The sequence below is a fragment of the Giraffa tippelskirchi genome, chromosome 1 (assembly GCF_054371585.1).
Source record: "Giraffa tippelskirchi isolate mGirTip1 chromosome 1, T2T-mGirTip1v1.2.pri, whole genome shotgun sequence".
NCBI classification, from domain to species: domain Eukaryota; kingdom Metazoa; phylum Chordata; class Mammalia; order Artiodactyla; family Giraffidae; genus Giraffa; species Giraffa tippelskirchi.
Genome location: NC_137275.1, coordinates 104,779,253 through 104,804,782, shown reverse-complemented (window position 1 = coordinate 104,804,782; position 25,530 = coordinate 104,779,253). Strand labels below are relative to the sequence as shown.

The following is a 25,530-nucleotide window of genomic DNA, read 5'->3' as shown; positions in this document are numbered from 1 at the left end:
TCAGGTGGCCAAAGTGTTGGAGTTTCAGCTTCAGCATCAGTCCTTCCAATGAACACCCAGGACTGATCTCCTCCAGGATGGAGTGGTTGGATCTCCTTGCAGTCCAAGGGACTCTCAAGAGTCTTCTCCAACACCACAGTTCAAAAGCATCAATTCTTCGGCACTCAGCTTTCTTTATAATCCAACTCTCACATCTGTACATGACCACTGGCAAAACCATAGCCTTGACTAGATAGACCTTTGTTGACAAAGTAATGTCTGCTTTTTAATATGCTGTCTAGGTTGGTTGGTCATAACTTTCCTTCCAAGGAGTAAGCGTCTTTTAATTTCATGGCTACAGTCACCATCTGCAGTGATTTTGGCGTCCAGAAAATTAAAGTCAGCCACTGTTTCCACTGTTTCCCCATCTATATGCCATGAAGTGATGGGACCAGATGCCATGATCTTAGTTTTCTGAATGTTGAGCTTTAAGCCAACTTTTTCACTCTCCTCTTTCAGTTTCATCAAGAGGCTCTTTAGTTCTTCTTCACTTTCTGCCATAAGGGTGGTGTCATCTGCATATCTGAGGTTATTGATATTTCTCCAGGCAATCTTGATTCCAGCGTGTGCTTCCTCCAGCCCAGCATTTTTCATGATGTACTCTGCATAGAAGTTAAATAAGCAGGGTGACAATATACAGCCTTGATGTACTCCTTTTCCTATTTGGAACCAGTCTGTTGTTCCATGAACAAAGCTAGTGGAGGTGATGGAATTCCAGTAGAGCTATTTCAAATCCTCAAAGATGATGCTGTGAAAATGCTGCACTCAATATGCCAGCAAATCTGGAAAACTCAGCAGTGGCCACAGGACTGAAAAAGGTCAGTCTTCATTCCAATCCCAAAGAAAGGCAATGCCAAAGAATGCTCAAACTACTGCACGATTACACTCATCTCACATCATAGTAAAGTAATGCTCAAAATTCTCCAAGCCAGGCTTCAGCAATACATGAACCGTGAACTTCCAGATGTTCAAGCTGGTTTTAGAAAAGGCAGAGGAACCAGAGATCAAATTGGCAACATCTGCTGGATCATCAAAAAAGCCAGAGAGTTCCAGAAAAACATTTATCTCTGCTTTATTGACTATGCCAAAGCCTTTGACTGTGTGGATCACAATAAACTGTGGAAAATTCTGAAAGAGATGGAAATACCAGACCATCTGACCTGTCTCTTGAGAAACCTGTATGCAGGTCAGGAAGCAATAGTTAGAACTGGACGTGGAACAACAGACTGGTTCCAAATAGGAAAAGGAGTACATCAAGGCTGTATATTGTCACCCTGCTTATTTAACTTCTATGCAGAGTACATCATGAGAAACGCTGGGCTGGAGGAAGCACAAGCTGGAATCAAGATTTCCAGGAAAAGTATCAATAACCTCAGATGTGTGGATGACACCACCCTTATGGCAGGAAGTGAAGAACTAAAGAGCCTCTTGATGAAAGTGAAAGAGGAGAGTGAAAAAGTTGGCTTAAAGCTCAATGTTCAGAAAACTAAGATCACGGCATCTGGTCCCATCACTTCATGGGAGATAGATGGGGAAACAGTGGAAACATTGACAGACTTTATTTTTGGGGGCTTCAAAATCACTGCAGATGGTGATTGTAGCCATGAAATTAAAAGACGCTTACTCCTTGGAAGGAAGGTTATGACCAACCTAGATAGCATATTTAAAACAGAGACATTACTTTGCCAACAAAGGTCCGTCTAGTCAAGGCTATGGTTTTTCCAGTGGTCACGTATGGATGCGAGACTTGGACGGTGAAGAAAGCTGAGCACCGAAGAATTGATGCTTTTGAACTGTGGTGTTGGAGATGACTCTTGAGAATCCCTTGGACTGCAAGGAGATCCAACCAGTCCATCCTAAAGGAGATCATTCCTGGGTGTTCATTGGAAGGAGTGATGTTGAAGCTGAAACTCCAATACTTTGGCCACCTGATGAGAAGAGCTGGCTCATTTGAAAAGACCCTGATGCTGGAAAAGATCGAGGGCAGGAGGAGAAAGGGACGACAGAGGATGAGATGGTTGGATGGCATCACCAACTCGATGGACATGGGTTTGGGTAAACTCCGGGAGTTGGTGATGGACCAGGAGGCCTGGCGTGCTGCGATTCATGCGGTCACAAAGAGTTGGACACGACTGAGCGACTGAACTGAACTGAACTGTTGTTCCATGTCCAGTTCTAACTGTTGCTTCCTCACCTGCATACAGTTTTCTCAAGAGACAGGTCAGATGGTCTGGTATTTCCATCTCTTTCAGAATTTTCCACAGTTTATTGTGATCCACACAGTCAAAGGCTTTGGCATAGTCAATAAAGCAGAGGTAGATGTTTTTCTGGAACTCTCTTGCTTTTTCGATGATCCAGCGGATGTTGGCAATTTGATCTCTGGTTCCTCTGTCTTTTCTGAAACCAACTTGAACATCTGGAAGTTCACGGTTCACGTATTGCTGAAGCCTGGCTTGGAGAATCTTAAGCATTACTTTACTAGCCTGTGAGATGAGTGCAATTGTGCGGTAGTTTGAGCATTCTTTGGCATTGCCTGAACCCTCAATAAGCTATAATATATTTCAGTTGAATTTAGCAAATATATATATATATATATATATATATATATATATATCTCATATCCATTCATGCTCAGTTGCTCAGTCATATCTGACTCTTTGCAACCCCATGGGCTGTAGCCTGTGAGACACACACACACATGCACACACACACACACACACACACACACACACACACACACAGAGACACATACACACACACTTGCCCTCCTTGGGCATGCAGCTTGGGACTGCAGGCTCATTTCCCAGCCTGTAAACGGAGCTGCCCTCTCTGATGTCTGTCTCCAAGTCCATGTCCTACTTGACTCTTACCTTGGCCACATCCGGCCATGTCATGTGATGAGGCCTGTTACCTAGAGCCACTTTGAAATGAATATGTAAATGGTTGAGGCAAAGATTATGTGAGTGCTAAGTCACTTCAGTCTTGTCTGACTCTTTGCAACCCCGTGGACTGTAGCCCTCCAGGCCCCCTGTCCATGGGATTCTCCAGGCAAGAAGACTGGGATGGGTTGCCATTTTCTACCCCAGAAAATCTTCCTGACCCAGGGGGTCGAGTCCCTTGTGTCTCCTGCATTGGCAGCAGGCTCTTGACCACTAGCGCCACCTGGGAAGCCCCAAAGGGTGCTTAGTACCACGTTGTTGTTCAGCGTATGAGTCATATCCTACTCGTTGTGACCCTCTTGATTACAGCACGCCAGGCTCCTTTGTCCTCCACTGCCTCGCAGAGTTTGCTCAACTTCTTGTCCACTGAGTCGGTGATGCTGTCTAACCATCTCATTTTCTGCCGCCCCTTCTCCTTTTGCCTTCAGTCTTTCCCAGCATCAGCTCTTTGCATCAGGTGGCCAAAGTATTGGAGTTTCAGCTTCAGCATCAGTCCTTCCAATGAATATTCAGTGTTGATTTCCTTTAGGATCGACGGGCTTGCTCTCCTTGCAGTCAACAGGACCCTCAAAAGTCTTCTCCAGGACCATAATTTGAAAGCATCAGTTCTTCGGTGCTCAGCCTTCTTTATGGTTTAAGTCTCACATCTGTAGTCATCTACTGGAAAAAATCGTAGTTTTGACTATACAGATCTTTGTTGGCAAAGTGTTGTCTCTGCTTTTTAATAAGCCATCTAGTTTTAATATCATCAGTTTGAATGCCTCCAATGTCTACCAGTAGACCCAAACTACTCCGGACTTCCTTTCTGTCATGATAATTAGTGTAATCTGACTCAGATCTGTTTTTAATTTTTTCTTTAGAATTAAAGCAGAAAGATGGGGCCTATAGGTAACACTGCAAAATGCTGCATACTTTTGTTGTGAATTGAGAGCAACATAATGAAAACTGTTTAGTACATACTTGAACAGGTGTGTGGAACTGTGGAATGCACCTAAGGTGTGTTGAGCTAATTGTTCCTGATGGTAATTCATGAGATTGAGCCTTGTGTGAGGTGTTTGGTATTTCAGACCTTTTGGAAGGAATCTTCACCATCTAGTCAACATTGATTTGTGAGTATTGAGATACAGGGTATGGGTAGGGAGAGAGGGAGAATGTGGGTGGCACAAAAGACTCCCACATGGGAAGAGTGTTCAGTATGCCTGAGCAATGCAGTGATCTTTAATACCAGATAACAGCCAAGGATTATCGCTCATTTTTGTTAAGCAAGAATACAGCATGAGAAGATACCGTTTTTAATTATTTCATTTCCTCCCAAGGATAGAATCAAGCGATGCAAATAAAAAAAAAAATCACTCAGGTGAGATGAAAATCTTTTAGTTTACACAAGGTAAGAAGATCCTGATGTCACTGTATCATATTGAGCCTTTTGTTCTGTATCTTTACAATATGCGTTTGAGCCTGACACGGCTCTTGCACGCGGACCTTCTCTGCTTCTGCCTGCGGTCTGGCTCTGCTATCTGTACGAGCCCCTGTGCCACACCAAAGGGTGAATCGCCTCCTTCTATTTGATAGCTGTGGTTAATAGGCTTTATTTTTAAGTTGAAGAAGTTAGCATACAAAAGAGATTTCAGAAATTTCTAACCACCTAATGAATGACACTGAAATCCCTGAAAGGTTATTGATGAAAAGATTGCAGCTGATTAGATATCTGGAGACAGAATTTTAACTGAACTTTATATACGCCTTTATTTGAAGATGTAAAGGGTGAATGCAACATTAGGATACAAGGAATTTTTATCTGGCAGAAAGTAATAAATAATAAATGTGAAAGAACTGAAGGGTGAATTTGCATTTATCAGGGTTATTCAGTGTAATGAGCCATTATTATCATTCTTACTATGAGAAGCTCACATTTCCAATTTTGGAATTTATGTGTTTTCAACAACTGAAATTGTTTTTCAGAATCCACTCAGCATAGGTATGCTATAATGAGGGGGCATTTGAAGACTTCCTATAGAAGCAAGCTGCTTCCTTTTTAAATATGATATTTACAAAACGTCACAAGCCTTCAACTAGAACTAAACTATTAACACACACATACACACTTTTAATAACATGTTTTTTTTCTTTTTTTGGCTTGTGGAGTTTAGTTCCCTAATCTTTTAGCTTTCCTGTTTTGAATATCTTGTGTTTGTTCACCACTTAATGAGAGGGCATCCTATGTACCAGAGATATAGAGACCTGTGATTTAGCACACACTTTTAGGCAGTTAATACCAAACGGGTCCATTACATGAGGAACACACACTCACTTAAGAAAATATGGACACCTGAAAAATTAGGAGGAGTGAATCATTAATTCCACTCCTTGCAGACAAGTTCTGCTGCGATGCTGATGGGCCTCCCCCGCCCCTGGTTCATCTGCACCAGTGCTTTCTCTTTGTATTTTATGTGAAACAGGATCACATTAGGCATCCTCTTTTATAGCCTTCCTTTCTTTAAAAGTGTATTTATTTTCAATTGGAGAAAAACTGCTTTACAGTGTTGCGATGGTTTCTGCCCTACATCAGCATGAATCAGCCTTATATAAGTATGCCTACGCCTCCTCCTTCTTGAACCCCCCCTCCCCGCCCCCGCCCCCCAGGCCGTCACAGAGCCCCGGGCGTGAGCTCCCTGCGTCCCACAGCGAGTTCCCACGGGCTCTCTCTTTTACTTTACATGCGATAATATGTGTGTTTCAACGCCAGTCTCTCAATTCGCCCCACCCGCTCCTTCCCCCACTGTGTCCGCAAGCATGTTCTCTCTGCGTCTGCACTGCTGCCCGCGTATATGCTCATCAGTACATCTTTCCAGATTCCATGTATATGCATTAATATACGATATTTGCTTTTCTCTTTCTGGCTGACTTCACTCTGCATAACAGGTATAGCCTTTTTTCCAAAATATTTTTTTGGATGGAGACCATTTTTTCAAGTCTTTGTTGAATTGGTTACAGTATTGCTCTTTTTCTATTTTGGTTGTTTGGCTGCGAGACACGTGGGCGCTTGGATCCCTGACAGGGGTTGAACCTGCGTCTCCTGCGTTGGAAGGCGAGTCTTAACCAGTGGACCATGAGGGAAGTCCCCAGCCTTTCTCTTTCTCCACTTAATACTGTTACCATTTCCCCAGACCAACGAATGTCCTTCTGCAGCATGATTCTGAACAAGTACTTGCTCACATATGGCTGTGCCATATTTTACTTCACCTAATGCCATGGTTGAGGAGGGGCATTCACAGCTCTGCTAACTAGCACTGTAACGATCACCCTGGTCAATACGTATTTGAAGCACATTTCTATTCCCATAGCATACGTTTCTAGCTGCGCCATTTCTAGATTAAAATGAACGAACGTTGTGAGAGGTTTAATGCAGATGAGTCATATGCCTGAATTGGTTGTCCCAACAGCTCCTTTGTCATTTGTTGTTTGACTTCATGCTCTCTGTCCCTGGGCAACACCGATCACTGCTGCAGAAGAACACTAAATTTGCTGCTTTAGGTTCACGTTTTCCACCAGAATGTAAGCCCCGTGAGGACAAGGAGTCTGCCTTGAACATGGCTGTATCTTCAGCACCTGGGACTGTGCTTGGGACAAAGAAAGAAGTCACTCCATACATTTCATTTCTAGAATGAAAGGAAGGAAGAAGGGAAAGATGAGCCAGGTGGGGGCGGGAGGACAAGAAGTTGGAAGTGAAGGGAGAAAGAATGGAAAGATGGAAAGATAGTTTGTAAATGAAGTGGGTGGATGGGGAGCCACCCTGGGGCTCAGCAGTAAAGAATCCGCCTGCCAGTGCAGGAGACAGGGTTCACTCCCCGGGTCAGAAAGATCCCCTGGAGAAGGAAACGGCTACCCACCCTAGTGTTCTTGCCTGGAGAATCCCATGGATAGGAGCCTGGCGGGTTCAGTCCACCGGGACGCAGAGTCGGACACAACTTAGTGACCGAAAAGCAACGCCACATGAAGAGGGAGTGATTCACGGCGAATTCTTGAGCTCTTTTCAATCTAGCATTTTCTAGCCCTGGAAATTGCAAGTAACAAAAATAGTATCTGCCTATGTCAGTGAAAGTGGCTTTCAGAAACAAGACGGATTTGACATAAGAGAACGGGTCGAAATGTGTAGCTTAATGGCTGATGGCGCAAGCCCGAATGTGACACAGGTGGGGGAACCAGGTGAGGCTTTGCAGTGTCGATGACACAGCCGGTGATGAAACACTGGACCTCGGGGGCTTTCCTCCCCCGCGGAAGCATGGCTAGGGGGCGATGAAGAGTCCCGTGGGGAGATACGCGCGAAGAACATAACAACCGGTTGACAAGTATTTGCATTGATGCTGCAAACACAGATTGGGAAAGTGTTAAAGAAAATAAATGTCTTCCCCTTAGTGATGGCTGGAGAGGATTTGATGAGCAGGAGAAATACTGGTGCAGATAAAAAGGACCTACTGGTGGAAAGGCTGGAACTCCAGTTCTTAAACATATGTGTGTTTTCTGGGTTGAAGACCATTTAAATTAGAAAAAGAAAATTGTTTTCCTTATGTAACTTATTTCACAATCTTTCTTTCATTTCCTCACCTTTTTTTTTTTTTTAAGGGGAAAAAAAAAACTTTTTTGGTGGAGAGAAAAGGATTTGGCCCCTTTGGGTGGATTTTGTGTTAATTCAAGGCTGTGTGCCAACTGTGGTAACTGGATGGACACGGGGGAAAATCTGATCCCTAGATTGGGAGCCCCCAGGAGGGTGCAGTGTGTATCAGTGGAAGTTAGTGCAGAATTGTCTGCTTGGCTGGTGCACCGTAAATATTAAATATTAATAAAACAAATTCCATTCTTTTCAACTTGGGAAGAGGGTGCTATGCCCAGGGACCTTTGTTTCAAATTCTCTAACTAAAATTAGGGTTCTAAAAAGTATTGTTCTTCTCTGAAATTATGGAAATTAAAATTCTCCCTGTTAGATTTATGCTGGATCTAGGAAATGCAAAGGTGATACTTCAGGAGAGGAAGTTAAGATTAGCAGGAAAAAAAATCAAACAGGGTATTTAAATACCATACTACAAGCGAATAATGTATTCAGTCTTGTAAGAAGACTTTTGAGATCTAAGGGAATAAGCAGAACTGAGCATAAAAAGGAATTTAAAGCAGGGAAGGCGCTTCGGAGACTTCAGTGATTAAAGGGTACCATTCATAGGCATAGCGACATGAGGCAGATAGCTTATACTCTGTGCTAGCTCTTAGCTGAATTCATTCAATATTTCCCATTTCTTTAAGAGGATGTAAGAAAGCCATTTACACTGAATTGAGCAAGAGACACTGGATTTCAAAATGAAGCTCTCAACGCTCCAGTTCTAGGAAGGGAGGCCTCTCTGTCAATGTGATACTTTATCTAACTTTGTTTTCTCACCTGCATCTAAATTCTGGAACCCTCCAGGGAGACGTTTCAGGTTTCTGCGAGGGGCTGTTCACGCTGCAAGACGTTCATTAAAGTGAGTTATGGCTCCAGGACGTTTCATGATGCTCTGGTCATTTTTTTTTTTTTTTTTTAGTATTTATTTGTTTATTTTGGACTGCCTCGGGTCTTCGCTGCTGCACCAGGACTTTCTCTGGTTGGGGTTTGTGGGTTCCTTGTTGTGGTCACGTCTCCTGTTGCCGAGCACAGGCTCTAGGCACACAGGCTTAATTCTGCCACCGCACGTGGGATCACGCCGAACCAGGGATCGAACCCGTGTCCTCTGCATTGGCAGGGGGATTCTTAACCACTGGGCTAGCAGGAAAGGCGGGGAAAGGTAGGGAGAGGGAGGCAGAGTATGCAAAGTGGCCAAGGCACTTCATTTCCCGTTTTTGAGTTAGGTTGACCTGAGCTTAAACATCAGCTCTATTTTTTGCGGGTCACCTCTAGTTCTAGGGAAGTTCTGAAACTCTCTGGGCTTTATTCCTCACCAGAGAACAATATTTGTGCATTACAGATTGAGTTCCGAATGGAAAGTAACTCTGTATGCAATGACCTTTAAAGAACTTGACACATTATAAACATTTAGGAAGTGGTAGTTTAAAACCAAAATAACAGTCATAAAATAGAGGCTGCTTAATTATCAGTTACATGATTTGGCATTTTAAAAAGTGTAACTTTTCATTTTTGTTTTTACCTTTAACAGAGAGGTAGACAATAGTAGAAAGAATCCTGTATTAAAGTTACAAGGCTGGGTTTATCAGGTAACCTTAGGCAAGTGTTTACACTATCCAGGACTTAGTGTTCTGGTATTAGTTTCTTGTTGCTGCTTTAATAAATGGCCACAAACTTAGTGTCTGAAAACAGCAATCATTTATTGTCTGACAGTTCTGTAGTTCAGAAGTCTGACACCGGTCTCAGGCAAAAATCAAGAGGAGAATCACTTTCTTAGCTTTTCCAGCTTCTAGAATCAGCCCACATTCCTGTCTCTTGGTTCTTTTTCTATCTTCAAAGCCAGCAACTGCTGGTTGAGTCTTTTTTAAATATATAAAGTCCTACTGTGTTTAATTGTAGTACTGTTACATTTTTGGTTTTCATTTTAAATCTTTTTAACATATCTATTTATTTATTTGGCTTTATTTATTTTGGCAGAGTCTTATTGCGACCCTCAGGATCTTCATTGTGGAATGAGGGACCTTTAAGTCATGGCACGTGAACTCAGTTGCAACACGTGGGATCGAGTTTCCTGGACCCAGGTTCTCTGCATTGGGAGGAGTCTTAGCCACTGGACCTCCAGGGAAGTCCCCGGTTGAATTTTTTTCCATCACTTTCCTCTGACCTCCTCTTCTGCCTTCCTTTTCCACGTTTAAGAGCCTTGGGCTGCTGTCTATGGGGTCAGAGTTGGACGTGACTGAAGCAACTTCGCAGCAGCAGCAGCAGTGATTACATTAGGCCCAGCTGGATAATCTGGGGGTCGTCTCTCTGTCTCCAGGTCCAACTGGTTTGCAATCTAAATTCTGTCTGCAGTGCTGTCCCTTGTCATGTAAGGTTCATACGTTCTGGGAATTAGGACATGGATATTGTGGGGTGACTATTATTCTACCTGCTACGTTTACATCTGTCACATGGAAATAATCGCTTATATAGTAGAATTTATTTTAAATGAAAACATATAAGTTTCCATTCATTTGCTAATCTTATTTAAGAAAGGACTTTCTCTTTGAGTATTTGAGTTCTGTATCTTTCTTATGTCAACTGTACCCTTAACACGTACTGATATTTCTCAGTTACTTTTTAATTAAGAGGAAATTAGGAAATTGTGAAGCAATGTATATAGACTATTTTAAGATATTTTAACCATTTTTTCATTTTATGTGATTTTTTTCACTCAAGCCTAGTTGAATTCCCTTTCCAGTTTCCAAATATTTCAACTCAATTTTCATTGAAAAATTATTTTTCACTAATATTCACCACTTTATGTAACATCTATATGCTTTCAACAACAGGAACAAATAGCATAAGCAGTTATAACTGATCTTGGTTAGTGCAGAATTTACCCATTGGAAGCACAGGTGTGTGGCAAACAAGAGACCCAGGGACTAGTAAGCATGCGTCATGATGCTTTACTGGAGCAGTGGAGATTGTCAGATTCGTTAAGTGGAGATTGATTAAAAGACCGTCAGTTATGATAATGGAAGCTAATGTTATTGAAGGCTTATTGTACATCACGCTCCCCCGTGATGTGTTCTGTTGCTATTGTTGGCTAATCACTAAGTCATGTCCAACTTCTTTTGCGACCCCGCGGACTGTAGCCTGCCAGGCTCCTCTGTCCATGGGATTCTCCAGGCAAGAATACTGGAGTGGGTTGGCATTTCCTCCTCCAGCAGGCCACGTTTTGTCAGAACATTCCGTCATGACCCGTCCATCTCGGGTGGCCCTGCATGGCGTGGCTCATCACTTCATTGAGTTACGCAAACCCCTTCACCAGGGCAAGGCCGTGGCCCATGAAGGGAGCTCTGAAGACAGAGACAAAAAGAGACGAGGCAAGCGGAGACAGCAGGGAAACAGGAAATGCTTACCCTCAAGGGCTTTCCTGCTCTTCGAAAGCAGCATCTTTAGATCGTTGGAGCTACTTGGTCTTTGTCCAAGGCTGTGCTGGCTCCTCCCTCTCTCACATGCAGCACACTTCTCTCTCCTCTCACAGCAGAATTTAGGCTCCAGGAGCAGGGGCATCGTCTCCCAGTGCTTCAGCACCCATTTCCAGAAGAGCATGTGGTTTTTGGTAAGCATTTATACATCTGTTTGAATGAATGAAAAAAAAAAAATGAACATATAAATTCCTGCATGAAGATTGAGTGGGGAGGAGCAGCCTTGACAGAGGAGGGTAAAGAATGGTGACATTTTACCAAACAAAAGTGAGAGGAGTGACCCGCGAGGTGGGGGCTTCTCTTTGGTTCCATCCCGTGATTTTCAAGGTATGTATCAAGATTTGTCAACTTGTAAAAAGTGGACATTTCTCTTCAACTTAAAGGGGACTGTCTATTTCCTGGTGTAGCATGGCTGAAATCTCTCGAAGTAGAAGGGACAGAGTTCATATCCCCTCACAGTAATTTTCTGGCTGTGGGATTTGGGGCAAGTCACCTAAACCTGTCTGTGTAATGAGGTTGGTAATGTTTTTGTCTCCTATTGTGAAATCAGAAAGTTAAGTCTCCTTTTTCAGGAGGGAAATGTGAAATAGATCTCTATTTCTATCTTCCCCCATCTGCATTCTCTATCTCTTCCTGCCCGGCCTTGATGAAAGGAGTCATACATTAGGCGAGGGATTTGGCAAAGAAAAGAAACAACACTATGGACCTAAAAATACCTTCTTATTCAGGTGCTATGATGTGCAACATTTTCTTTATAAACAAGACAAAGAAGGACACATAATATTTAAAACTCATGAATGAAATATGGGGCAGTGATTCCACGTAAAATTAGATTTGCTAATGATCGATTCTTTTCTGTAAGTAAGATAATCTGCCCATGTTTTCTCAGAGTCAATGGAAAGAAGACAAATCTTTCCAGAACCATGAAACTCTTAGACTGTACAAACTTTCTTAACTTTAGGACACCAACCTTCATCCCCAAGACTGTGTTAACTCTAGAGTAACAATTTTAGAGAAAATGTGTCATAAAACTATGCTATAGGCAAAGTGTTCCTAATGTTTGTCTTAACATTTATATTAGCTGTAAGTAGACTTACAAGTTCCTCCTCCCTACAATTCCCCCTTTAAAATGTATATATATTTATTTATTTCGGCTGTGCTGGGTCTTCCCTGCCGCTGGGGCTCCTCTCTGGCTGCAGAGGGCAGGGTGGGCTCCTTATTGCGATGGCTGCTCGAGGGGGTGTGGCTCCATAGTTGCAGCACGTGGGATCTTCCCGGACCAGGGATCCAACCTGTGTCTCCTGCATTGATTGACAAGCAGATTCTTCACAACTGAGCCACCAGGAAAGCACCTCCCAGCCCCCACCTTTTAAAAAATCTACAGTGAAGGAGAAAGTTTGTGTTTTTAAAGTGACTTTAATGTGTCATTAGAAACCCAACAATTGTCAGAGCCTTTTTGTCTACACTGCCTTACAGGCTTGTTGTGAAAATCAAATTAAATAATGGCTTCCAAAGCTCTTTTAAATCTATAACCTGAAAATATATCTGAGGCGTTGGGTGATGTTGTGCTGAGCTTGGACGAGCACTCACTAACATCCGAGGTCTTCTGAATAAACCAAAGCACTTTACACCCTCATCTCATGGTCTCCTTATAGCAGCCATTAGACTAAGCCTTTTAAACGCCCTTACTACTAGGGAGATGATGACCTAAACTCCTACTTCATGAGAAATTCAAAATAACCTAAGTAATGCATGCATGAATGAATGTCCTACAAAATTTCTGTTTTCCCCACAATTATTATTTAGATTTTTAGTTTTGTAAAATATCCATTTCTTATTCCCCATCTCCCACATGAATGCTTCTGACTTTGCTGGTGCCTCAACCAGGTACTTAATTTGCCTCCTGGGGACTCCAGCCATGGATTTATGTGGTCTTCCAGACAGTGTAAATTAAGTAGTAAAATCCATCCTCAACTAAACAACTTAATCCAACATTTTTTTATTTCCAAAAGAGTTTGGGCATCTTCTAAGATTGATCTTTTTCTGGTCCCAAGTTTGGCTAAGTGAACCATTAGAGAAAGAGACAGATGAAACCACGTAACGGATTAAGACGTGCCTCGGGCATCGACAGGCGGCCCTTCAGGTCCCATCCGCCGCCTCGGTTTCTGAGGGGCCCTGCGGCAGAGTGCGGTGTGCACTTTTCTCCTCTCCTCTCCTGAAGACCGTGTCTTTCCTGTTTGGAGACCTGATGTCAGGACCCCCAACCAAGGGTGGCCGGAATGCTCGCGCAGGTCTGGCTGACGGTGGGGACCTTGTGCCCAGACCTCACCTAGGGACACGCTTCCTGGATGTATTTGACTCGCCTTCCCCTACGCCTGCCCTCAGGTGGGGCCCTGCACGTGGCCCGTGTCTACAGCCCTGCCTGCCAGTGAGCAGGATGCCGGGCTGGAGGATTATTTCAGGCAGACTCAGGGAGAAGCGCCAACGTGTCTGTGGGTCATAAAGAACCAGTAAGGGCCTTGTTTCTGAAGCACAGGTGCAGCTTGCCTTCTCAAGCCTCATCTTGAATTTTTTCAGCACCTGCTCTGAAAAGCAATTGATGTTTCTCTCAAGTCTGAGCTTGATGTATGGGGAAACGTGTGTTCCCCTTTCTATGAAAAGAGGATGCTGGACTTCTTCCTGCGAGGTCTCCTCCAGCTCTGACACCTGTGAAATTCACATTCCCAGTAAATCCCTCCCTCTTTTCTCCTCGGTTTCTGGGAAAGACGTGTTCACTGCTCACTGGTTCCAAACTGTAGTCAGGAGCGTCTTTTAAGACATAGGTTTGTTGTTGTTTAATCACTGTGTCTCACTCTTTCGCGACCCCATGAACTGTAGCCCGCCAGCCTCCTCTGTCCATGGGATTCTCCAGGCAAGAATACTAGAGTGAGTTGCCATTTCCTCCAGGGGATCTTCCCGACCCAGGGATCAAACCCAGGTCTCCTGCGTTGACAGGGGGATTCTTTACCACTGAGCCACCTGGGAAGCCCAGGAGATAGCTTAAAGGATGTTATTTCCAAGCTCCCTTGATCCCAGTGGCTGTCCAATATTGTTACTGATCGCGGTTGTTGGCCTCCATAATCAACAGAAATTGACCAGAGGCCAGACAAGAAATTCAGGTAAGGCTTTATCGGGGCTCCTCCTACAGCAGGGGGAGGAGAAGAAACAGCAGGCTTCCTCGTTTGCTCCCTGAGGCGACGGGCGAACTTATTCCTTACACGGGGCCGGGGGTGGGGGGGTGTCCGGGATGGAGGGCAGGGTGGCTTAGAAGGTGTGTGTGCAGGGGGCATGCACAGAACCCTGCTTTTGCCCCAGGCTCCTCAGAATGGCAGTTGGGTTTTTTTGGTCTCTTTGTATCTTTTGTCCAAAATTTGGCCCAACTTTGCTTGCAGGCAGTTGTTTTTAGTCCCAGCCCGTTTCTTTGCATTTCCTTGCTGGAGGAGCAGTATGTCCCAGGTGCAAGCATTGGAGGACTGCAGCGAAGGGTCTCACTGCGGTGGACAGAGGAGCCGGCGTGTCCTCCGTGTGCGTGGCTGGGCGTGGTCCCGCTCCCCTGGGACCTCAGCTCTGCTCCATCTCCCCAGGCTCAGCGGCCTTCTTGCCCCTTAAGAAGCTGACCTGTTCTGGCAAGAGCATCGGGCTCGTTTCCCTCTCGACGCCGACCACACTTCTGACTCTTCCCCTGGCCAGATCCTTCTTTGTTCAAGGGCCACCTCCAATATCGCCTGCAGAGGGAGCTGAGGGAACCCCAGGGGGCATTCTCTCCCACCAGCCCCTTCTCCTTTCATCATGACCGTTGAGGGAAGCCGAGACTTATCTTGTTTATTTGCTGTCCATTTTCCCTACAAGAAGGTGTAGTGATGGATGGATGTCTTGTCTCATCTGTTGTTGCGTTCCTCACAGGTGGAAGAGAGTACAGTGGGGATTCGATAATTTGTGTGAAATGAATATATAGCAACAAAACCACATGGCAGCTTATACTTGCTACCTCTCAAGTGCTATTCTAGGTGTTTTTATGTCGACTAGTTGAACTTTGATATTAGCTTAATGACATGGATGCAATTATTACCCCCACTTACAGCTTAGGAAATTGAGAAACAGAGGGAATGAATAACTTGCCAAATATGTTGATGATGTGAGCAAATAAACTCAGACTCTGTGCTTGCTGGGTGGAGCTTAAAAGATCACCAACCAACATCTTTGAAGAATGTGGTCTGAAACTTGGAGTTTCAACTGTGTCGTTACTGTCTCCACTAAAGTGAGAAAGTTTACCATTCCTTTGTCAGGTAGTTAGCCAAGCTTATTTAGGAAGTAAGCATTTTTAACAACTTGATTTAATTTTAATTGAAGGATAACTGCTTTGCAGTATTGGTTTCATTTCTGCCACGCACCAGCATGAACCAGCCATAGGTGTCCATGTGTCCCTCGTCTTGAGCCACTCAGGTTGTCACAGAGCCCGCTGCAGTCCCCCAGGTCACACTGCAAATTCTCACCGGCTGTCTGTGCTACATGCCGTGAGTGTGCTTCCGTCTCTCTCCGCCTCACCCCTCCTTCCTGCCCCTGTCCGTGATCTGTCCGCTACGCCGAGTGAGCATTTAGAAGAGTTCTCTGCATCTCTCGCTGCTGGAGGATCAGAGCAGGGGTTGTATGAGGAAGTAGCCCCGGGTCATCTGGTAAAGTACCTAAGGCTTCAGGGACTGAAAGAGTTTTTCTTTTCATTTTTCAGATCACACCCTTAAACCCTGAACAATTAAGAAAATCCCCTCAACATGTTCAGATTAATAAAGCAAATATTTTACAAGCTGATTTTCTTTCTTGAGTATTAGAATGAGCGATTCAGAGCAACATGAACCTACTGGCTTTATTGAAATATTAAAACGCATGAATAATTTATATGGAGGGACTCACAGAAGAGATGAAATCTTCAGAACATTACACGTATAAATTATATACACTGTGTGGCTCAAGAAGTTTAATGTGTCCGAAAATGTCCAAGTCACCCTCCCATGCTCAGCCCTGCTCCTTTGAGGGGAGGAAGGCTGCAATGAAGACGGAAAAGGGAACTCTGAATCCCAGACCTGCAGTCTTCTAGAGAACAGAACCGACTATTGTCCTCAAATCAGCAGACATGTGAAAACAGGCAAATGGCTGCAAGGCCGTGATAAAAACGCTCGAGCTGGGTTAGGTCCCCCCACCCCGTGCGGTTCCTGTGCAGCAGTGAACGTTGTGATGCCTCGAATCCCTTCTTTAATGCTGCCTTCCCCTCTAGACTGGAAGATGGATGGGGGACACGGCCTGGCTCCCCGGTTCGGTTCCAGGAGCCAGGGCTGCGTGACTTGGGACTCCTCACTCAACCTCTCTGCGCCCCAGCTTCCCGTCGGTAAACCGGAGACAGTAAAGTGGCGCAAGGAACAGTCTTAGCAGGATGCAGACTTCTGAGTCAAACTGGAGGTTTTAGCTGCTGTTACTTTGTTTCTTTATTTCAGCTGCTCTGGGTCTCCCTGTGCAGCTTCTCTGGCGGCTGTGAGCAGGGCTTCTCCTGGCTGTGGCTTCCCTTCTTCTGGAGCATGGGCTCCAGGGCCTGTGGGCTTCAGAGGTGGCCGCGCGTGGACGCGGGCGTCGTGGCTCCGGCTCGGAGTGCAGCCTCAGGAGCTGTGCTGCTCAGGCGTAGCTGCTCTGTGGCGTGTGGCATCTTCCCAGACCAAGGATCGAACCTGTGCCCCCTGCAGTGGCGGGCGGATGCTTTACCGCTGGACCACCGGGAAGCCCAGGTGTTACTATTTTCAGTAGAATGTAGGTTACTCAGCAGAAGGGACTCTATATGTTCTGTCTGCTGATGATTCCCTGGTGCCTAGAACAAGGCTTTAGACATAACTGGCACCTCGCTAATAATTATTGAACAAATTAATCACTAAATTAATATTTTAGATCCTTAACAATTAGATTTTAAGGTTGGGTGGCGGGATGGTAAACAGTGCACACAGGCGCGCGCACACACACCCCTTTATTTCCGTGATTCTCAGCATAAACTTTTGATTATGGAGGACAGCCAAATAGCCTTGCAGCCGCAAGTGGGATCCAGCTGCTCACCACTGGAAGCCATCAAAGAGGCCCAGGCTGGTGGAAAGGAAAGTTTGATTTATTTTGGATGCCAGCAACTGGGGTGGGGGGCGGACACCTGTCTGAAGGTCGACACACACCCCCTCGCCCCTCCACCGCTGACAATTAGTGGGCAAGATCTTTTATAGACGGAGGGAGGGAAGCGGCTACACGCAGAAACAGCAGTCAGCTCTGACGATCATCTTGAAATTAGGCATTGGCGGTGTGCCCAGCGTCGTCTTGACTGTTTCAGGTCTGGTTAGCCTGCAGTTTCAGGGCTGCTTTGTTCCCATTCCCTTGAGGCCACTTCTCGGAACCGTGCCACTTACGTCTTGGTACAGTCTCCTCATCATGCAGTTACCTCCTTCCACCTGGTGTTTAGCGTCTAAGACAGTTCACGGGGTAGGGCTCAGAATCCCATCTACAGCCACGGAGAAGGCGCCAAAGGGCCTTGCTTAATGACTGTTATTATTTGGTCTCCTTGACTGTTCGCCTTTGTTTCTCTATTTTCTAACTTCTCTGATTGAACTTACTCTTCGGCTCGTTTTTCCACAGAGGAAAGGCAGGCTGAGGACAGGGTGGGACGAGGTCCTGCTGTGTATCAGCACGATGCCCCGGGCAGGAAGTCTGGGAAAGCGGATCCTTTGCCTTCCGCGCTCAGCTGTCTTTGAATTCCACCTCGGGCCAGTTCCCCAGGGGTTCTCCCCCCGCTCTGAATCAAAGCCGGAGCTTGCTTTCATTTTGCAAAGGGGCAGCGCGACTTATCATCACCAGCATTGCAACAGGGAAGTAAATAACCCCTCACCTTAAATGCCAATTTATTGTTCCCACTCTGTCACACCTGATTAAAATACAGAGTTCGCCTCCAAGGCTGAAATTAGCTTTTCATTCTGACTGACTGCCATCGAGGTCTGAAAAATAGCAGCTCGTTTGTTTCAATCTTTACCACACCCGTTTGGAAGAGGTTTACATTATGGCCAATTAGGACTTAATTGTTACCCCTAACTCACACATTTGCTGGCTGTTAACACAGTAAAAGCCATCATTCTCTTTTTACTATCCTGACTTCCTCAACCCCTGAGACACAGAGTGGAGAAATTTCTGTTCCTTAAGATGGGCTTGGTGGAGAAGGTAATAGTCCTTTCGATTCTTAGCTCCAGGAAGTGGCTGAAGGCAGGCGTTAACTGTCCAGTTTAACGGAAGGTGGTTAAGCTGAGTCTGGTATCATCTTCACCTCCCTAATCTTCATTTCCCGACATTCTCCCGACAAACACCTGATTTGGTTTTGGAGAGGTTCTCTGAGGCTTAGATGGCTGCACTAGTCTCCGAGCAGAGCCTCCAGCTCCTACCATTGGCCCCTACGGCATATTCGCAACATTTCGGTGCGGATTGATCTTCTCCCAATGTATCAGATGTGATTCGTCCATCGCAAAGTCTGCATCGCCGTCCCGTCTCCCTCAGGGTAAAGGATGGTCTCTGCAGGGCCTCCCGGGACCCTGCCTCCACGCCGCCCCACAAGACATCACCTTCCTCTTTCTTCACACATGCTGGAGATTTTATATATTTATTGGTATGTGGTCTGTTTCCCCCTCAAAAATGTAAATTCCAGGAAGGCATGTTTAGGTTTATTTATGTAGCCCAACGTTATCATTTCTGGCTTCCTTTCTGTTAATGCTGTTGACTTTAAAAAATAGTTGCAACTGAAAAGATGAGAGTTATGTTTTATTTGGTGGAAATGTTTAGAACTTCGAGCCCAGGAGACAGCATCTCAAGGTACTCTGAAAGAACTGCCCTGAGGAGATGGCCCGGGGCGGGGATGGGGGGCAGGGGGTGGGGGGGGTGCGGTCGGCGGTGGGGCGTCAGGTTATATAGAAGTTTGCAACAAACTCCGGGTAGTCTGAGCATCAAAGGTATTTTAGTGAATTAAAACCGGATATCTCAAGGAACATAGTGCTTTTCTGTATATGAGAAGATGCCCGAGTCTGGGTTCACCGCAGCATCCCTTTCACATGCCTGCATCTGTCTGGAGCCAGTAGCCGATCCTTTTCCTCAGGGCTGACTAGAGGGCGTGGCTGCAGCCTGGTGGCCACCCGCTCACAGGCGTTGTTCTCCTCCCTGGGGGCCCGGGATGTTCTCCTCCCTGGGGGCCCGGGATCGCTGGTGACTGGGTGTCCTTGTTTATGGCACAGCAGGGAATATTCCATTTCTCAAGGCCACACCTGCTGCAGTCTCCAGGTACCAGCCAGGTCCCCTCGGACCCCCTGCTGCCTCCAGACTTCCCAGCTCTCCCCCTCCTCGAGATGCTTCAGTGGCAAAATAGCCTGTCCTTTCTTAGCATCATCTCACAGTCTCTGTGTCCCTCAGTGTCTGTCCTAATGCACTGACCCACTCTAAGGTATGAGACGACTGTCAAGCTAAAAAGTTTTTCTTCTATCCAAAAGCATATCTGATTGATGGAGTTTTAGACAATGTGTCACAGTTTTACGTTTAGGGCAGATGCTTGAGAAAGACGCATTGATGAACTGGTCAGAGAGATAGTTTCTCAGGAGGGGATTGCTTATCCCCCCAGGAGGGCCAGGGACCAGAAGATGCCCCACAAGTGCCAGGGTCCAGAGACACATTTCTTTTGGCTGGCCCTGTGTTTGAAAGAAAGAAGAGCCAGTGCTGAAAAAATGAGATTTTGTAGAGGTCCTGAAGAACTGGACCGCCTGGGGAATGTTCTCCTGGCCCCGCCGTCTCAGCCTGAGGGTCCTCTTCTGCTCCCTTTGGAGCAGGCCTGGCTTCTGTGTCCACATGGTCCCCACTGTGACCTCTCTGCTCGTTCATACGGACCCGTGGTCATGTGAGTGACCAGCAGTCTTCACATCTCAGTTTACTGTGTCCCGGGCTTGGTTTGTGGGGGCCGGACCTCGCTTCTCAGGCTGGGGCTGGCGTGAGTGGGTGTTCACGTCCCTTCGGTGTGCATCACTGGCTTGTCTCTCAGCAAGCCTGGTGAGGCTTCATTTTCTTCCCGTTCTGATGCTCTTGAAACCACTTGCTCTGGGGCATTTTTATTTTTTAACTTCTTATCTTATACCGGAGTATAACTGATTAACAATGTTGTCATAGTTTCAGGTGGAGGGCACAGGGACTCAGCCATACATATACATATTCATGAACAGTTGCATTTACATATACATGTACATGTATCCATTCTCCCCCAAACTCCCCTCTCATCTAGGCTGGCTCTGCAGCATTTAATAAAAAAGTATTTAAAACTTATTTTAAATAATAAAAATAACTATTGCCTAGGTCCACCCCCAGAACACCTGAGTAGAAACCCTTGGGATGTGGGGCTCCGTCTTGATAATTCTTTAAGCTCAGACAACACTACACATGCTCCAGGGTTGAGACTCATTATGGAAACACTCTGTTGATTCCTGTTGCAGGGTAGGGGGTAGAGTGTCTTTCAGTTAGGGTGGCCTGGGGTGGACTTGGCCGAAGGTCAAAGCCTAAGGTGGCTCCTGTGACCACGAAGGAGTGTATTCAACCTTCATACCGTCCAGGTGTGACCCTGGGACCCTGTAACTGACTTAAATTTCCTCTGGCTTGCTTTGGTCTTTGTTGGAACAATAAAAGAATATGAAACACAAGGAGCAAGAGAGAAAATTGATGAGCATGGCTATTTCCTGACCAGAAGACACTCTCGTTTGTCAAAGGGGGTCCTCAGAGAGCGTACTTTGGGGCATCGCTGTTTTTGCATTTGATTCTGGACGGGGTTTGAAAGGCTTTGTTTAGAGTTCAATCTTGCTGTCACTCACCCAAGTTTACCCGTCATCGAACACTGTGGTTCTCTTTCTGCTCTCTGAGCTGAAATTAATAGCATCCTCCAAAAAGCATGCTGGACTGTCAGATGTGTGCCTGAAAATGTGGTTAGAGATGCGTCTGCTCTGCCTCGGGACCGGGAGAGGAATGGCCAACCTTCAGGGACCTGAGAGGTCGTGGGGACGCCCCCGTTGTGTGCCCACCTGGCCTTCCGTCTCAGGCAGGTGGTTTATTGCAGGCGAATTTCAGAAAGCTCTCCTCCTGGGGTTGTTGTCATTGCTTTGAAGTGCTTCAGCTTGCTCTGGGGCCACGGAGTAGACTTTCAAATACTTTTATGTGAACAGATGTTCCCCGTGGACCACAACTCACAGGAAAGCCTGCTTACAGACCGAGCGTGGAGCGCGATTGATGGGGCGGGTGGAGAGAAGTTACCTCTGTTTAATTAGTCGTGGGCGGTGACTGACAGCAGGGGCGGCTGCGGATGCCGCTGGGCTGCTGAATTTCAGACTGCTCTATGGTCGGGCATCATTCTCGTCTCCCAAACTTTTGTCAAGATCGTTGCACCAAGAGCACTTGCTGGAAAGCCTTTTCTGGAGAAAAAAGGCAGATAACATATTCTGTCAGGCAGTAAGGCAGCCACTTAGAGACAGCACTTTGATTATATTCTTTGAAAGAAAGGAAGAATTGGGTTTTAACCACTCTTCCAAATCTCTCACCTAAAGGGTGGAATTGTAAAAGAACTCTGTGTCACCCTTGTTATTGTTGCATATTCGGACAATGCTAAATTAAAGATAGGGTTATTATTTTTTTAAAAGTTTAATAAAAATAATTTTAAAAAAGAGCTCGTTAGTTTCGTTAGAAGCTGCACTCTGTGGTTTGTTGGCGCAGAGAGCAGCCCCTGGGCACGTTTATCTGATTTGGCTGAAGGCGTTCTCACCACGGTTTAGCCAACAGAGTCCCTGTACCTACTCTTCCTTTTGGTTTCTTCTTGTTTTTAAATTCTCTATTGAATTTGTTACAAGATTGCTTCTGTTTGATGTTTTTGGGTTTTTGGCCTCAGAGCATGTGGGGTCCCAGCTCCTTGACCAGGGGTCGAACCCGCACCCCACACACACTTCACTTCCCCCTCAACGTTTGAACAGTTCAGAGTACTCCTCTCGGCAGATGATGTATCTACAATCTAAACCTAGAAAACGCATCATCATGCAAGAAGGCGCTGTCCCCATGCCCACGTTCACACCGGGCTTGGCAAGGGTCAGAAAACAGTTACTGCGGATGAATCAGGGACTCAATCATGTTTCAGGAAATGGTTATCAAATCTGAGGACTCATTGCAAAGAGTCTTGTTAAAAAAGCCAGTGGAAGGACACTACCTCCTAGGATTCTGCACGTTTAATAGTCACCCCAGTGATCTGGATCCAGGGAAATCGAAGGTCATGCTTCAATAGGTTTGGATTGAGCAGAACTTGCTGGAATAGTGTAAACCAAACACCTAAGAATTATTCACACATTGTGACTCAAGAGTGGCATGAAAACAGTCTGGCGGAGTTTTACAGCTTAATCCATAGGTTTGAAAGGGAAAGTGTTAGTCGCTCAGTCCTGTTGACTCTTTGCGACCCGTGGGCTGTAGCTCCCCAGGCTCCTCCTCCGTCCATGGGATTCTCCAGGCAAGAACACTGGAATGGGTTGCCATGTCCTCCTCCAGGGGATCTTCCCAACCCAGGGATTGAGCTCAGATCTCCCGCATTGCAGGCGGATTCTTCACTGACTGAGCCACCTTGGAAGCCCAGATTCACAGGTTTGGGGAAGCCATTTTCTGATACAAATGAGGGAGTCTGACGGTCTCAGTGGCTCCTTTTTCTTGTGCCGAACTTCCGAGACTTGCTGGGCCCTCTTAGGCAGCGTGTCTGCCCTCTCCAGGAAGCGTCACTCCAGCCCCTCGCTCCCTTAGATCATGGTTCTTCACTTACTGAAAAGAAAACACCTCCTCAAAAGTGGTCATTTTGCCTTAGAACTTGGGCCAGGGTCTCCTTCCTTCATCGGGCAATGATGCTGGGTGGACCTCTGCCCATCAAGGGATAGCGCATGTGTCTGAGATCATTTTAGCTGGGAAGAGAATGTGCTATTAAACTTGAATTATATTCGAGAACATTGGTGCTCTTTTCAGTTATTCTTCAATCTTTTTGAATAACTGAAGCTTACTTTGCTGATACGTGGCTGTAGCACTTTTGACCACAGCTAAGTATCTGTTTTTTAATGAAAAGAGGGATAGCTTCAAGTTTTTTGTTTTTGTTTAATTATTTGTTGTTTCTGGCTGTGCTGGGTCGCTGCTGCCCACGCTCTGGGTGTCCTGTGCGGGCTCCTCGGGGCGGTGGCCTCTCTTGCTGGTGACCCCGGGCTCTAGAGCATGCAGGCTCAGGCGTTTGGCGCACAGGCTTTCATGCCCTGCAGCAAGTGGCATCTTCCCAGACCCAGGATCGAACCCGTGTCCCCTGCATTCTTAACCACTGAACCACCAGGGAAGTCCAAGTTTTGGGTTTTATGTACCTGTATCTTCAAATATTTAAGCAGTTTCGATAGATAGCTGCCATTTCCCCCTCCTGTGGGGAGAACCTAATACATAGAAAGGGCTTCCCTGGGGGCTCAGTGGCAAAGAATCCGCCTGCCAATGCAGGAGGCCCAGGTTCGATCACTGGGTTGGGAAGATCCCCTGGAGAAGGACATGGCAGTCCACTTGAGCATTCTTGCCTGGGAAGTCCCATGAACATAGGAACCTGGCTGGGTTGCGAAAGAGTAGGACATGACTTAGCGACTAAACAACAACAGATACGTGGGACATCCATCTGAGTCTCTGGACGAGAGTATGGCCGTGCGGTTGAGATGGCAAATTATGGGCTAAAGGGTTCTGCAGAGCATGCTTGGTTGGAGAAAGGATTCAAGAGGGTGAGAGTACACTTATGCAGCAAAAATCAATCAGGTATTTCTACGAGGCGGATCTTATTCCCATCTGGTGTTGGGGATATTGCTGCTGCTTGTTGATAATACAGTGGTAGAGACTAAATCAGTGGTTCCTAAAATAAGTCCATGTATATTGCAAAAGTTACACTGTTTCATGGCAGGATGAGAAAAAAAACATGATAAACCTATAACACTATAACACATGTAAATTTAAATCATAATCATTTATTTTGAGTTTTTTTCCTCTATTATTAAAAACCTTTTCTTCCATAAAATGATGATGATAACTGATGGTAGGATGTTATTGTTTCGGTGAATGTTTTCATGTCCTTATTGGATGAATCAGTAAGTTGACAACATTGTGTCAGTCCCAAGCAATTTTTCAAATTGGTTTGAAAAAATCATAAAAATCATGAGCCTCTGGATTAAGTTTTTTAAATGTTAGTAAAATAGGTGACATGTTTTTATTAAATAGACTCACATCAGGAACACTGCATTTTTTTTATTTTGTAACTTTTTATTTTGTATTGGGGTATAGCCGATTAACAATGCTGTAATCATTTCAGGTAAACATGAAGGGTGTCAACCATACATGGACATGTATCCATTCTCCCCCCAACTCCCCCCCCATCCAGCTGCCACATAACATCGAGCAGAGTGCCCTGTGCTGTACAGTAGGTGCTCCCTGGTAAATACAGCAGTGTGTACACGCCCATCCCAAGCTCCCTGACTATGCGTCTCCCATGGCAACCATAAAGGGGCATGGCACCTTAAAGATCTGTGAGCCACGCAGAGAAATCTGGTCTTCAGAAAACCTGATTGTGTATCAGCTCATTTGTTGAGAGTTGGAAAAAAGAAGAATCAAAGTCACGTGGAAGGGGCACAAGAGTATTGGGCCCTGTTCCTTCTATTTATAAACTTTTATTCCTCTCATGCAAAATGCCAAGCTTTCAGATATTTGTTCCTAATTCATGTATTCTTCTTCATGGCCTTTTCTCCAGGGCTATTTTTATTGTTTGATTTTAGTAAACAAGAATGTACTTTTCAAGGGTTTCTTTCAAAGGTTACCCTCTGGACTGGTTGTCTCTGGCTGTTTAGCAAATTGCCTCCAACTTTAGCTGCTTAAAGCAGCGCCTGTTCATTGCTCTGCAGTCTCCGTGGTTCAGGCAGGCTGGGCTGGGTCCCTCATGGGGCTTCAGTCACTGTGTCGCCAGGGCTGGGGTTTCATCTGAAGTCTCAGCTGGGGAACGATCCATTTCCAGGCTTCCTCCCTGGCTACTGGGAAGATTTAATTCCAAGTAGGCTGTTGGACAGACGTCACTGCATTCTTCCTGGGCATTGACTGGACGTCAGCCTCAGTTCCTTGTGGGCTTCTCCACTGAGGCAGCTGGCTTCCTCAGGGACAGCAATCAAGAGTATGTTAGGAAAGAGAAAGTTACTATCTCTTGTAACCTAATCACAGAAGTGAGCTCCCATCACCTTTGCTGTATTCTATTAACTGCAGAAATGGTAAAGAGTCTACCTGCTGATGC

General features: G+C 45.6%; 1 protein-coding gene and 1 long non-coding RNA gene across 7 annotated transcripts in view; one reads left to right on the top strand and one right to left on the bottom strand.

The window, feature by feature from the left end:
- The window catches only part of LOC145505613 (uncharacterized), a 54,249-nt gene that overhangs the window by 16,397 nt on the left and 12,322 nt on the right, over positions 1 to 25,530 (top strand). For 2 of the 5 annotated variants that reach the window (XR_014053155.1, XM_081488143.1), the window contains exons 2-3: positions 8,434 to 8,488; positions 9,604 to 11,233. Coding sequence is in view for 1 of the 5 variants with exons in the window: in XM_081488143.1 (XP_081344269.1) it covers positions 8,434 to 8,488; positions 9,604 to 9,667 (119 nt within the window). In the remaining 4 variants the exon portion in view is untranslated. Of the gene's footprint in view, positions 1 to 8,433; positions 8,489 to 9,603; positions 11,289 to 15,864; positions 18,940 to 25,530 lie in introns of those variants that run through there. The other 3 variants (XR_014053158.1, XR_014053161.1, XR_014053160.1) reach the window with 3 other exon arrangements.
- Positions 10,560 to 25,530, bottom strand: part of LOC145505710 (uncharacterized) — a 69,018-nt gene continuing 54,047 nt past the window's right edge. The window contains exons 3-4 of one of the 2 annotated variants that reach the window (XR_014053229.1): positions 21,474 to 21,631; positions 10,560 to 11,249 (exon numbers count right to left, since the gene is read on the bottom strand). This is a non-coding gene — a long non-coding RNA (uncharacterized LOC145505710). Of the gene's footprint in view, positions 11,250 to 11,298; positions 12,401 to 21,473; positions 21,632 to 25,530 lie in introns of those variants that run through there. The other variant, XR_014053227.1, reaches the window with a different exon arrangement.